Below are 15067 nucleotides of genomic sequence, written 5' to 3'. Positions count from 1 at the left end.
AGTTCAAGGAAGAAAGTCTACAGAGGAATCTATGTGATCTATGTGTAAAATGTAGCTGAAATTCCTCCATAGTGAAAGTTTTATAATTATTGCATTCTGATGGTCTTATCTAGTTCTATTTGTCACATACACACACACACACAAACACACACACACACACACACACTCACACACGTATGCACACACTCCTTTCCAAATGGGAGAAAAATGTTAGGCTCTTTATGGAACATACCGTCTCTCAGTGTTGCCATGGTGAGTTATATCACTTTGTAAATACCTGAAAAATCTCTGGAAACAGAGCTTTTCTATTAAGTAGATTACTATATGATAATGAAATTCATGACTACAAGAAAAACATGCCTCCAATTCTTTGCTGATCATCTTAGAAAAATTATGTATTCCTTGTTAGCCAAAAAGAATTGTTTATCCATATTTGATAATTGTGTAAGATTATAAACAACTAGAATTAGACTTGTTATGAATAATATAATTTTAGTAATAATTAAATATAAACCAGAACACTTAGTTCTTTTCATCACAAAAGTAAAGGGATGAGGTATTTGAGAAGTGAGTGAGTTAGGAAGGTATGCAAAAATTTGAAAATATTGAAGTGTATGTATGTCAACATTTCTTGTCATGTATTAACATATTTGAGGAATGATATGAAAAGAATATGAAAACATCATATGGTATTATACAATAAATTTCTTATATGTAATGTCTAGATTCTATGGAATTGTGCTGATATCGGTTGTCCACTGTTGCATGTGTCCTCCTAGTTGTTGACTTGAGAGGTGCTAGGGAAGCAAGGAGAGACAGGTAAACACAGCATTGGATTAGAATAGATACAACATCACAGGTGGCAGTGGTTTAAAAATCATTTTTAAATCTGGAAAGAAATCCTTATAGAAGCCTAAGATGTAAATAGGAGAGTTGTTACAGAGGAAAAAATATGTCTTTCCCTAAAATTATTAGTGAATTTAGATTTTATCTAGTAATTATATAACTATTACCACCTAGGCTCTCTTTTTGGCACATGGACCCAGTTTTAAAGAACAGACTGAAGTTGAACCATTTGAAAATATTGAAGTGTATAATCTGCTGTGTGGTAAGTATATATAAATAAATTCACCAGCAAAAGGTGGATAGTTTTTTAATATAGTATAGTTTGAAACTGGGGACAAACTGAATTCTAAGGCTAGATGTTGTGCATTAAGACAGGAAGTAGAAAAGATGGGAGAAAATTTTATTTATTATCCAGAATTATTCAGCCTTATGAGTAAATTCATTTTTGTTTTCTTAGTAATGTTAAACCTTAGATCTTAGGAAACCATGCTTTTCTATCAGTTGCTATATGATAATTTAATAAAAGTCAGAAAAATAAAATAACACTTCCAACTTTTCAAAGAAAGATAAACATACCTAAAACACAAGTACTTTCTTGTAATCCTAAGGAGAAGTCTCCCAGCATAGAAAGATGGTGAGAAAGTCCTATTTGGCTAGACACCTGTTATCATACTCAGGTTGAAGAAGTAAAAAGAATAGGAGTCTTAGGGAACCTAATCTACCTTTCAATCTACATGATTGCCTTAGTCTATTGTACTCTAAAATCACTTGCCTGGTAAGGCAAGGAGAAAGCTGCTTTTTCACTGTTAGATGGATATAAGCATACGCACAATTATTTCTCTTAATATTACTGTCCTGTCATAATTGAGGGTGACTTAGAGACCCAAAAGTACCCATTTTAAAATAGTGTTTTGTAGTCTTGTTTCCACAGCTAAATTCTTGTTTCCACAGCTGCTGGGTTTGCGGCCAGGGTTGTTGGCCCTTTGTGGAAATGGTTAGTAGAACTCTAATTTGAGGAGAGATCTCCCTTATGTAGTAGTCAGCAAGAGCCAGGTAAAAGGCTATGTTTATAAAATATGTTTATGTCCTGTTGTCGAAAAAATAGAAATTCTCTAAATATTAAGCAAAATTCACCAGTTAAATTTTTTTAAAGTATCCATTCTTAGAGAATGTTCATATAGCTAAGTAAACATAAGTAAGATTATAAATTATTTAACTTCTTTAAACTTGTTTTTATTTAAGAGGATAGCATTTTATTCTAAAAAAAACATGGTATGCTTAAGGAACAAAGTGATCCTTTTAGCAATGCAGCTTTTCTCCTGAGAGACAGAAAAAGTTCATGGAGGTTCCTATGGTTCATCTATGGGGATTGAGCCAATGTGGAAAGACTAGATGCTAGAGCTCTGGGAGATGAAATTCAGTAAACTGAATGGCACATGCAGCACATGGCTGGGTTACAGTGGAAGTTATTAAATTAATGAAACAGTAGATGTTGTTTCCCATCTCCCACACAGGAGTCATTGCCTTCCAATTTAAAACTGTTTTGAACTTGTTTGTTTAAAACAGATCTCCTACGCATTCAACCAGCACCAAACAATGGTACCCATGGTAGTCTAAACCATCTTCTGAAGGTGCCTTTTTATGAACCATCACATGCAGAGGAAGTGTCAACATTGTCAGTTTGTGGAGTTACAACTCTGTTGCCCACGGGATTTTTAAACTGTTCATGTCCTAAGACACAAGATGTAAGTAACAACTTCATGCATCCATAAGATTGTAAATGTGGGCAAGCTGGTCTATAACCAGGGTTCTGTTATGGCTTGGATTATTAAGTACACATGTGGTTTTTCAAAACCTTATCTGAAAATTAGAAATTCTAATGTATGCATTATAAGATTAAGTATGTGAATATACTTTGAAAATTGGAAAGCTGTATTTGGAAAGCAATTGTTAATCCTACTATGAACTAATTGCCGCAACCATTCAGAATAATATTGGATCTCTTTTTGATTTGCTCATAAACGATTCTTAAAGTTGGAGAATCAGATGGTCATGTTTGGCCATTTAGAATAGAATGAACTGGAAGGGTGCAGGAATTGTAACCGGGCATTAGACACACTCATAAGGGTAGGTTCTGTGAAGTATTTCTTTGGGTAGCAGTGGAGAGTCTCTATCAGGCACCACTTAGACACTTATTGATAGACAGTATACACTGGAAAGATGCTGTTATTAGATCAGGGCTTGGGCTGAGTATGGAAGTAAGACTTCAGATTCCAGGAGATTCTCAAAAAGGTGAAGTTCCAAGTGCCCTAAAAGGGGAAGGAGCCTACTTCTTGGGAGCAACATTTAACTCCTCACACATCAGATAGAGCACTAAGCTCTAGGATATATATAGAACTCAAAAAGCTAAACACCAATAATAATAATAATAGCCCAATCAATAAATGGGCCAAGGACCCGAACAGACACTTCTCAGAAGAGGATATACAATCAATCAAGAAATACATGAAAAATGTTCATCCTTGCTGGCAATTAGAGAAATACAAATCAAAACTAAGATTTTATCTCACTCCAGTCAGAATGACAGCTATTATGAAGACAAACAACAATAAGTGTTGGCAAGGATGTGGGGAAAAAGGCATACTCATACATTGCTAGTGGGACTGCAAATTGGTGCAGCCAATCTGGAAAGCAGTTTGGAGATTCCTTGGAAAACTGGGAATGGAAGCACCATTTGACCCAGCTATCCCTCTCCTCGGACTATACCCAAAGGATTTAAAAACAGCAGGGAGACAGCCACATCAATGTTTATAGCAGCACAATTCATATTAGCTAAACTGTGGAACCAACCTATATGCCCTTCAGTGGATGAAAGGATAAAATAAAATGTGGCAGATATACATAATGGTGCTCAAAATACAAAGACCAGCACCACTTTAGAGAATCAGATCACCTGGGTGGGTTGGGATTTCTGAACAAAACTGGAACCCAGGAGCTGTCAAGATAAAATGAATGTTAACATATATTTGATGCCAAGTTCAAAATGTGATTGTAGAGCTAAATAAATACTGGCTGCCTCAAGTAAGAATTGCTCCTTATGGTCAAGGGCTGGTGAAGACTTTACATTCTCTAATCTTCAAGATATCATTACACCCATACATAAAGAAATACCCAACCAAAAAAAAATTAAGAGACAAACAGTAAAACTTCTCAGTAATTATAAAATTATAACTTCATAGCAAAGATAAGAGTAGGGGTGTGGGTTTCCTACCTGATATCTCTAATAACCTCAGTTCCAGGTTTCCACTACTCCAGATAACCTCAATAGAATGGCCATTAAATTATGATGATGATGATAATATAAAGTGGGCTTTGGGTATTTTATTCCCCATTTTAGGGTAAAAGAGGGCTCAGAGAAGTTAGGCAAATTTTCCAAAGTCACAGAAAGTTAGTCTATCTGACTGCAAACTTGGAGTTCTGTTCGATAAAGAATGTCTCTTTGTATACCAGGTATGGATCTAAGACCAGCATCTGCTTGACCTGGTGTTTGCCTAGAGATGCAGAACCTCAGGCCATAACCATAAGGTTGTGAAATCATGATATTCACTTTAACAAACCCTGAAGAGATTTGTATGCACCTCAAACTTGAGAAGCACTGGCTGTCATCCAGACTCCATTGTTGATTCCAGCTGCCTCTTTGTCCCATTTTCAATTATATCTTTGCCAATTCCTACACACACACACACACACACACACACACACACACACACGGTGGGCAGGGACAGAATGGGGGAGCTGTACCATCTCTGTATTTCTGACTAGGGGCAGAATTGGAATTTAAGTCCATGTTAGTCTGTTGTCTTTGTTCATTAGTAAACAAGCAAAGTTTCACTAGTAAAATACTTCATGTGATTACTGCAGAAGTAATAATAGCTTTTACTTTCTTCCCTTCCCTGTCTTGTTATCTTACAGGGTAGCCCTCTGGAAGAATTGAATGAAATGCTAATTTCTAATGAAGCTGAACTATCTGAATGCAGACAAAGATATCCTCTCTGTAATGAATGTCTCTTACTAATCAGAGAGGTATGGATCCAAGACCAGCATCTTCATGACCTGGGGGTTGCCTAGGGATACATAACCTAGGTTTATGAAATCATGATATGTACTTTAACAAACCCTCAAGAGAGATGTATGCACCTTAAACTTGAGAAGCACCAGTTGCCATCCTGACCCCATTGTTGATTCCAGCTGCCTTCAGAATGCTTTGTTCCATTGTCTATTATATCTTTGCCAATTCACACAAAATGGAGAAGCAGTAGCATCTATCTGTATTTCTGAGTAGTGGCAGAATCAGAATTTCAGTCTGTTATCTTTGTTCACTAGTAAACAAAGTATGTTTCACTAGTAAAACACTTTGTGTGATTAATGCAGAAGTAATATGGATCATTCTTTTTTAAAAAAATATATTTTTAGTTGTTGATGGACATAACTTTATTTATTTATTTTTTAATGTGGTGCCGAGGATCAAACCCAGTGTCTCACATGTTCTAGTCAAGTACTCTACCACTGAGCCACAAGCCCAGCACAATATTGATCATTCTTTGACATGTGTTATTACTTTAACTTCTTTCCCTTTCTCGTCTTGTTATCTTACAGTCTACCAATCTGGAAGAAATGAAACAAATGTCAAATCTCACTAAAGTTAGTCTGTCTGACTGCAAACAGAAATTTCCTCTCTGTGAAAAATGTCTCTCCGTACTCAAAAAGGTAGGATCCAAGACCAGCATCTGCATGACCTGTGGGTTGCTTAGAGATGCAGAATCTCAGGCCATAACTCAGGTTTATGAAATCATGATATGTATTTTAACAAACTCTCAAGAGTTTTATACGCATTTCAAACTTGAGAAGTAATGACTATCATCCTGACTTTGTTGTTGATTCCAGCTGCCATCAGAATACTTTGTCCCATTGTCAATTATATCTTTGCCAACTCCTACACATGGACACACAGAATGGGGGAGCAGTAGCATGCTATTTCTAAGTAGTGGCAGAATTGGAATTTAAACCCATGTTAGTCTGTTGTCTTTGTTCACTAGTAAAGAAAGTAAAGTTTCAGTAGTAAAGCATTTCAGGTGATTACTGTAGAAGAAATATTGATCATTCTTTGACCCATGTTATTACTTTTACCTTCTTCCCTTCCCTGTTATCTTATAGGCTCTCAATCTGGAACAAATGAATCTAAGGCTAAATCTGACTGAAGAAGAAAGTAAGTCAGTAAAGTCTATGTTAAGTGTTTGATATTTAGAACTAATAAAACACAACATTGCTCTTTAGGGATTTTCCAAAATAAGCTCACAGAGGCTTTTAAAGATTTTATTGCCAAGAAATCAGGGGGAAAACCCCACAGGTCTAATAACAAAGGGTGCCAAACACCAGGAGAGTTGCAGCTGTTCCAAGATTGTGAAAAATTCCTTGAAATAACTGTGCTTTGTCTGAGGCCCCCTCTTCCTTTTCTAAGGTGTGAACAAACCACATTTCCTTGGTTCCTGGCTGTGGAACCTGGGGCAAATCATTTACCTTTGCTGTGCCTCTAACTCCTCATCTACAAAAATCATACCCCCTTTATGTAGTTGAAAAGATAAAAACAGCTAATCCATGGAAATGATTTACAAGTGCCTGGCCCATAGCAATGCCTCTATTTCCTGTTATCTTCTAAGTATTCTTGTGTTAAACTCTCTAAACCTCAGTCTCATCATTTATAAAATGGGGATGGCAGCCATCTCTTGTTATCTGCAGGGGATTTGTTCCAAAACTCCCTGCAGGTAAGCAAAACCTGCAGCTGTTCAAGTCCCTTATATAAAAGGCATAGTATTTTCAACGAACTATGCATATTTCCCCATAAACTCTAAATCATCTTTGGACTACTTGTAAGACCTAATACAATATATATGGTATTTAAATAGTTATTATACTGTTTTGTTTAGGAGAAAATGACAAGGAAAAAAATCTTTACATGCTCAGGAAATGTTTTCTCAATATTTCCAATCTGCAGTCAGTTTGAATCAAATATAATAGAAACAAATAAATAGACATTAAGATACAGTCTGCATCTTCTCAGGCTGCTATAACAACACCTTAAGCAGGTGACTTATAAACAACAGAAATTTATTCTCATAGTTCTGGAGACTGAGCAGTCCAAGATTAAATTGCCAACAGATTCAGTGTCTGGCCAGGGCCCACTTCATCATAGATGGCCTTTGTATTCTAACCTTATGTGGCTGAAAGGGCAATAATCTCTCTGGAGTCTCATCTTTATAAGGGTACTAATTCCCTTTGATAAGGACTTCACCTGATGACTTAAAGGACTTCTCAGAGGTCCCACCTTCAAATATCACCACCTTTGGGATTAGGATTTCAACATGAATTTTGGAAGGACATAAACATTCAGACCATAGAAGACTTTCTTTTTTAAAAAAAATTCCAATATCTTTCCTATGAAATTATTAAAGTACATCATCTTTGTTGTAAAGTAGGCACTTTGGGTTTTAAGATTTCATCTTCTTTGGTTATATCTTGTGAGATATAAAACATAAGGAGCGAAAGAGAGCTTCACATCTTTTCTTAGCCCTTTGCTTAACCAAGTTACTTACCTAAGCCTTAGTGTTGTGATCTGTGGAATGGGATAGTAACACCTACCTCACAGAGTGGTTATGATTTGTAAAAAGTTAAATATATAAAATATTTGTTAGAATACCTGATAAATAAGCCACCAGAGGGTAATTATATGCATAGAAGCACTTTCTGTTTTCACAAATATTTTTATTTTACATTATTTTCATTTTAGTAATAGCAACAATGAAAGTAAATTTGCCATTTGGGAGGCCCAGGGTTATGCAGAAGAACAAGGATCACTGTCTCCTTTACCACAGAGAATACATCACTGGATTTGCAAAAGCTCTGATGATACCTATGTGGAGTTCATACACAGTTCCCAAGCCAGTAAGTTCCTGAGTCTATTGAGCCATGCAGGCTGGAAAAACTTGGTAATTCTTTACCAAGCATTGAATTTTGTTTTGTAGCAATCACAAAAGGTATTCACTTGCCTGTAGCTTATAAAGAGAATGTTCCAGGTATTACATAAAGCCTTTGATAGGTGCTGTTTGGTGCAAAAGAGAACTACATTGTGTTTTGATTAGAGAGTTTTTATAGGCCAGTTTGCCAATTGGTAAAGCAATAGAAACTGAAGCAACAGGAAGTACAGAGACACTGTCCTCTAATAACAGTGGGTGCTCGTAGAAGTTACCATAGCCAGGTCAAAAAGGGCTTGTTATTTTTTTTTATTATTATTATTTTTTTTTTACTATTTAACAAGTACTTTATTACCTGCTGTGTGCTGTGGAAGGAACAAGGAGCAGAGTGTGAAGAGGACATGATCTTTCCCTGAAGGCTGAAGCACTCTGATGAGTTAGGCTCAACTTACCTGAGCAGATGTGATACATCACAGGTCTCTCCAGACCAAGGTTGAGAATCCATTTATTTAAATCCTCTTCCCTCCTCACTGTCTGGCAAACTTCCTTTCACTATATGGTGCCAAGATGCTTAACTACCCATGAGGAAGAAAATCTTAGATACTTACCTCACACTATACACAAAATTAAGTTTCTAGTGGATTTATAGACCGAAATATGAACAACAAATCCATATTTTCCTTTGTGCATATCTTTATGACCTTAGGATAGAGAATGATTTCTTAGAATACAACAATAACAATAAAATTTCAGAGGAAATTAATTGGACCATATTAACATTAATGTGTGACAATGACAGTCATGGATGGGACAGTATATTTGCATTGCATATAAAAAACAAGTGATAAAGATCCAGAATACTAATTAGAATCCAGAAAAGATAATACTATCTGTGAATAGACATGAGAGTAAAAATCATCTTAGTCAATATATGGACAAAAGATATGAGCCAAGCAATTTAACTTCATTAACAGTCAGGTTAATGTAAAGCAAAACAAAAGGTAAAATCAGCCTAAACACTTAGTTTCTTCAGGGCAGGAGCTGTTATGAAGTATCCCTGGCTATTAAAATGCTCATTAAATCTTATTAAATGGAATGTATTAGATGAATAAATCTCAAACATTATTTTAAAAGACTTTTAGAGACAAAGTTGTACAGTTATCCAGAAGGGTAAATAAATAATCAGGACTCTGTTTTTGTAGAGATAATCATAGTATTTTAGAGCAGACATGTGATGAACTTTAGCTGTTAACAGTTCTTGCTAAGAAAGTAATTGGTTGTATCCGGTTTAACTACCCTTCTTGTTCCAGTTCAAAAATTTTAGAGAAAAGTAAGCATATTTTCCAGCTACTAATTAAATTTTTGTGTTTTCTGAAAGCCAGCCCTGCTATCGACGTGGTTTGATTGTGATCACTGGTCACAGAGCACTGATGTGTGTTTCCCAGTGTGGACAAATATTTCACCAGCAGTTACCTAAGTTCATGTTTGTGGCTGGTGGCAACTACTCTTCTTCATAGGCACAATATGCAATTCTTTGTGATTTTCTTTAACATTCCATAAAATAATTTCTATTTTATTTTTGCTTTTGAGAGGGAAGGCATATTCAAGGTCAGTCTTATTATTAGTTCTCTTTTGAAAAGTCCAGGCAGGTACTAGGGATTCTGTGGAGTTGAAGGGAATGTTTATGTTTTTAACAATTTCCGCTGCTGTCTTGCATTCCTGAATTTGTATGAGCTTTGGCGGGAACCAAAGGCAGAGGGATTTTAAGTCAGTACAGAGGAGGAATTTAGTACAATTCTTCTTTGTTATTGTTTTAAAACTAGCTTCTTTGTTACCAAAAGATCCTGTCCTTTCTCTGATCCCACAGAAGGACTTGTCTATTTCTCCCTCCATGTGACAGGATGGAATTCTAGCAATTTTCTGCTTTCTAATTCAGAAATTGCTCTGTTCATGTGTTGTGGTTCAGGAAAATTACATACAAGGATGTTTTGAGATTCACATAAAAATGTTGTAAATCAACCCTGTGTTTGAAAAATCAGACTTAAGTCTGGAACTTGAACCCCCATTAGTCCACGCCTTTAGTTTTACAGAGTTTTAGGTTTTTTGTGGTTTTGGTGGATTTTCTAACTTTTGTTGTTATCTCAGAAGAGTTCTGGGTAAGTAGTTGTGACTTGAAATCACAGTCCTACAACTGCTTCTAAACCAGGAAGACTGCTCAGGATGTAGGTGGATTTTGCTTCTGGGTCTGTTCAAAAGGAAGATGTGAACTGGTTTTTCTGTTGGTAGCTAAAAAAATGAAAATAAAAGCAAGAATCATGATTGTTATTTAGAATAGATACTTTAGAAATTTAATATGAAATCAAAAGACTTTTTAGAGGAGAAAAATTTATTGTTCTGTGAAAGTGCCCCATTTAATGTACATAAGTATAATGTTATATATTATAATGTTTATGTATATATCACCCATTCACTAAATTGCTGAATTTTAAAAGCCTTTTTTAGTGTGTCTAAACCTTATTATAACCATATTTGTAAGTATTTAAAAAATTATGATTTTATTATATCTTAGAAACTTTTTTTTTAACCATGAGAAATAATTTTCTCTTTGAGGAAAAAAGTATACAATCAGACAAACAAAACTATAGCATTTAAAAGTATAGCTATTATCCTTACCATAAGACCAGATTATAACTATCCAATCTTTGAATAAGTATGCTTTAACTTTTACATTTGGCCCACAGTAAGGAGAAAGTATTACTCAATCAAAATAAATTTGTCTCCTGTTTAAGTTCTGTTTGTCCCCTTGTCATACCAGAAGTAGAATCATCTCATTTTCCTATGTATTCTCATCATCTGCTTCCCTTGAAGATTTGAAGAGGTAGAGATTTGAGATTTTATCTGAGTGTCTTATTAGGCCCTGTTTATTGTGCTTCTGAGTTTTCTCTGGCTTCAGAAGTACCAGGGACTCTGAACAGAGGGCAGAACTGAGGCTGTTTCTCTGTGTGTTGGGGGGGTGGTGGTGGTGGTGATGGTTCTGTGGCAGTAGTGCTTCACCATTGCCTTTTATCATGAGACCTTGGCTCAGGAAGGACATGACCTCCGCTCCCTCTGTCCTTCTAGAGGCTGCCTTTGGCATCCTCTCACCTTCGTAAATAAGGCCACATCCTGCTTTCCTGGTCTTGAGTCATGTCTACTTGGGGGTTCGAGTTTGATATGTAAGAAATAAATTTCAAGATTTTTAGTTAGAAGAAAACATGTAACTTATTTTAGTTCTTTCTGGCCCATTTTTCTTAACCCCACATGCATGCTACTTCTAGAAAATGGTCAACTATTGCCCAACTAAATTTTTTGAGCACAACTTTTATAGCCATAGTCTCATGAAAAATAACAGTAAACTTCCCTTCACATTTTCATAATTTAAACTGTTAGATATAGCCATTCCAGTTCTCCTACATTATGGATTAATGCTTTTGTGGCTACATTTACGTATTTTATATTTCTTTAAGAGAAACTTATTAAACATATAAGAGGTTAGAGTAAAAAAAGGAAATAGCAAACTCGTTTTCCTTGGTATTTATGGGGCTGATTCAGTCAGCAGTCATTGTCCCCATGCTCCCATTTTTACAACATATTTGTGTGCCATTTTATTGCCAAGTGGAGAAACTGGTTGTTCAGAACTGTTCACTATGATATATTTTTGAAACAATATAAATGAGTGGTTTTAGTTTTTCAGATTCTGCCTCTTGAAGGAGAGCAGAATAAATGATGAGAGGTAATCCAACGCATTGAACACAAATATCTTCATATTTCTTCATTTACTTCTTGCTTTGTTAGAACTATTGCTTAAGAGCTTCCTTAGAAAGGAAGAAAAGAAGATGCATGTTTGAGACTGTGGATGTCTCAAAATGTTTTGATTTTGCTTGTGTACTAAGTTGATGATTCAACTGGATTTAAAACTTTAGAGATTTATTTTTGATGTTTACATGCACAAATGAACACATGAAATGGGTTATACTTAGTAGAGACAGGCAATACTGACATTTCTGTATGTGACCTGGTGCTCATAATTAATATTTTTTTTGCAATTGATTCAACTATGCTATAAAAACTTAATAACTAATTGAATCTCTTTCTTGCAAATAGGACATGAAGCCCCAGGCTTCTTTAGTCTTCTGGCACAGTGAAAACAAGTCGTAAGATGGCTTGTCCTTCCATGAATAATGTTCCCGTCTCGTGGTCTTTTCTCACACAAGCTACATGGCTTCAAGATATTCTGGCAATCCTCCATGTTTTCTACATCTGTTCTCTGCTCAGAGGCGTTATCTGATTGTTCTCCCATACTTGAGATGGTCTCTTGGCTTTCAGAACTGTGAGCCAAATCCAAGAATTCTACTGAGTTGCAGGGATTTAAAAGTTTAGAATTTCCTTCCTTTATAGGTGCATCTTTAGGTCTAACAACTGGAGCTGAAACAGTTCTTTGGCAATCAGGGACATCAATTCCTTCACTTTCCTTTTCGGGCATGGCAGTGATGTCAGATGTGGAGAGAGAATGTGTTAATTTAGAACAATGTGAATACCAATCCTTCCTCAAGGCCCAGCAATGGAAACAGTACCTCTTGCTTGGAGAATTAAATTTGCATTCAGTACACTGCCACTCATCCTCAGAGGTAACTTCTATAACAGTATCATCACTTAAGGACTTAAGAGTCCTGAAGGTCATCATTTTTCCCCACTCAGTCACCTTTTTGTCACTCACTTTCCCTACTTCTTCACTTGCTTGTTCAGTATCAGCAGCTTCAACTTTTATTCCAACACCTAACTGCTCTGAAACTGACTACTTTAAAAACCACAAATCATCCATAGTATCTGAAACAATGGCAGTACCTATATCCTGATTTGTCTGTAAATCAGTTGAGCCATTACTTCTAGGTGTATAGTTGTTTCTCAAGTTTCCTAAAATCCACCAAGGCAGGCCAGCTACATCCCACTCCTCAAACCCAAGGTCCAACCTAGATGTCTCATCTTGGCTTAAATTTATCAAGTCTTCATCTCCTCTAGAATTTCTGCATTTACATTCTGAGGTAGGCAGTGCGGGAACATCACCCTCTTCAGTTCTTTTCCTGGAATTAGAACTTTCCTCTGCACTTTGCTGTAGTAGCAGTGGTTAAAGTGACAAGATTCTTTCTTAGCATATCATAGAGAGGGGTTGGATCTTTCATGGAGAAGCTCTGACGTCCCAGTAGTTCTCCCAAAAGATCTCCACCACCATAAACCATATGCTGCTCCTATGGATCATAAAGCTGCTTCACCATTATATACTGACCTACATAGTGCATTACCTCTTTAACAGTGAACATTTCACCTTGTGCACCTGCTGCCTGCAAAATCTTCAAAAGTGCAATTTTGGTCGTACCTTATTGACTCATTCTAGAGAGATCCTGCAAGCACTGTCGTATGTTGAACACTGGGCAGAGGTGGAATATGATGTCATTTTGACTGAAGAAACTGATCCATGAGTCGCTCCCCCTCGGAACCCGGGAGGGAGGGGTGGCAGTTGCAGGTCCTAAGCCCTCGGCAGCATTTTGAAACCGCAAGGAATCAAGATTTTTTTTTTAAGTTAATAGGACATTATATTTCTGGACTCATAGTCTAATATGCTTATATTTTCCATACTTTCCCCCATGTATTTGCCTTTAATTTCACTTTATGAGACATTATAATTTCACTTCCAGATCATATTCAATATTTGTCTCAGCTGTCCCATTTTTTAAAATCCCAAGATCTCTGTTATCTCCTTTCTTATTGCTTTCTTATTTTCTTTATTTTTGCTATATATACTCTTTCTGAGAGTTCTCTTCTGCTCTCTATATTGTCTCTTTTTTCTTCTTGGTTCCTCTTTCCCACCCTCATTGAGATGGTCCTTTGCTGTCAGCTCAGTCATTAAGGGGAGGCAGCAAATATGGTTAGGGCTTTCAAGCTCATATAGGTTGATTAGGAAGCTACCAGCCATTTTGTTTTAGACTTCCAACTGTAAGTATCTAGTTTTACTTTCAGGTTTGATTGTTTTCCAAAGACAGAGCACTTCAGATCTGACCCAGTGAATATGATTTGCAGGTTAAATGGAGTAATGAGATTGGGAGTTTTATTTAATCCCATTGTTTTCAATATGGTGTGCCTGCCCTTTGTGCCTTCCTTTACTCTGGGCATCTCTCTGGTTTAAACTCTCCAGAGAGTAAACATTTTACATGGCCTCTCTAACCTGTCCTCTTGTTTCTAGTCCTACCTACTACATATATTCTCTGGTAGACTCCAGGTTCTACCCTTCTGGGCCTCTACAGTAAGAATCCAATTCTTTCTGTTTTCCCTAGTCATAGGCTCTTGGTGGTCAGTGTTTACTGATCTACACAATCAGATTACTACTTGTTTATCTGCTTGGCAACTTCATTGTGACTGTTTTTTCCCTCATGGAATTTGAGAAGGTTGTAAAGATAAATGTATGTGTTCAATCAGTTTGAGAAGTTTGCTCAACTACTGTTTGTTTTCCAACTGGAGCTTTATAGTATGGTAGGGAGTATAATCTCTTCTTGGCTTTCCCTGGATTCTCCTTGATTTCAGCTGCTACCCACTCTAGACCTCAACGTGGCATTCTCCTGCGTATAACTACAGCATAGGTGTGTGTATATTGCCTTTTTCCTTGCAAATTGGCCACACATTTTAGACAACATAGCCAGTTTTTGCTCTTAGCACAGTGCAGTGAATAAAGGAAGAACATACTAATTTAACTTTATTTTTTAATTATTTCAAGTTTGTTAAGAAAAATATCCATGGTAGGCAGTAGAAGACATATATATCAATCTCTGAAAAACTAAACAAAGTGTATAATGTTCACTTACCCATAGTAATATTCTAATCAAAATATAATGATCATGCAATATGTTACCCTAAATACTGAGCTTAGGTAGCACATTTTTAAGATATCCCCAGTGAATAAATTATTGTATTAGTCTTTAGAGTTACAAAGACAATTATTTAAAGAAAATTCCTATTTCATGATGAGTGAATTATATATACAAATTTATTAAGTCCAAAAATAAGTATGTTTAGATAACTACATCTTCTTTGAATTAACCTTAAGTTATTTAGAAATTCTTGTCCAGTTCATGTCTATAGTTCTAAAATAAATTGTTTTTATT

The 15067-nt window shown here is 36.1% G+C and overlaps 1 protein-coding gene and 1 pseudogene across 5 annotated transcripts in view; one reads left to right on the top strand and one right to left on the bottom strand.

The window, feature by feature from the left end:
• Enpp3 (ectonucleotide pyrophosphatase/phosphodiesterase 3) overlaps positions 1–15067 on the top strand; it is a 94914-nt gene that overhangs the window by 67556 nt on the left and 12291 nt on the right. For all 5 annotated transcript variants that reach the window (XM_076859731.2, XM_076859733.2, XM_076859732.2 and 2 more), the window contains 6 exons: positions 1021–1108; positions 2413–2591; positions 4819–4929; positions 5503–5613; positions 6061–6112; positions 7691–7845. In XM_076859731.2, coding sequence (XP_076715846.2) covers positions 1021–1108; positions 2413–2591; positions 4819–4929; positions 5503–5613; positions 6061–6112; positions 7691–7845 — 696 coding nt within the window. The remainder of the gene's footprint in view (positions 1–1020; positions 1109–2412; positions 2592–4818; positions 4930–5502; positions 5614–6060; positions 6113–7690; positions 7846–15067) is intronic.
• LOC143402326 (protein Mdm4 pseudogene) lies at positions 12983–13365 on the bottom strand (annotated as a pseudogene).

Source organism: Callospermophilus lateralis, chromosome 6 (genome assembly GCF_048772815.1).
Source record: "Callospermophilus lateralis isolate mCalLat2 chromosome 6, mCalLat2.hap1, whole genome shotgun sequence".
NCBI classification, from domain to species: Eukaryota; Metazoa; Chordata; class Mammalia; order Rodentia; family Sciuridae; genus Callospermophilus; species Callospermophilus lateralis.
The sequence above is the reverse complement of the archived record's forward strand: the minus strand, read 5'-3'. Positions and strand labels throughout refer to the sequence as shown.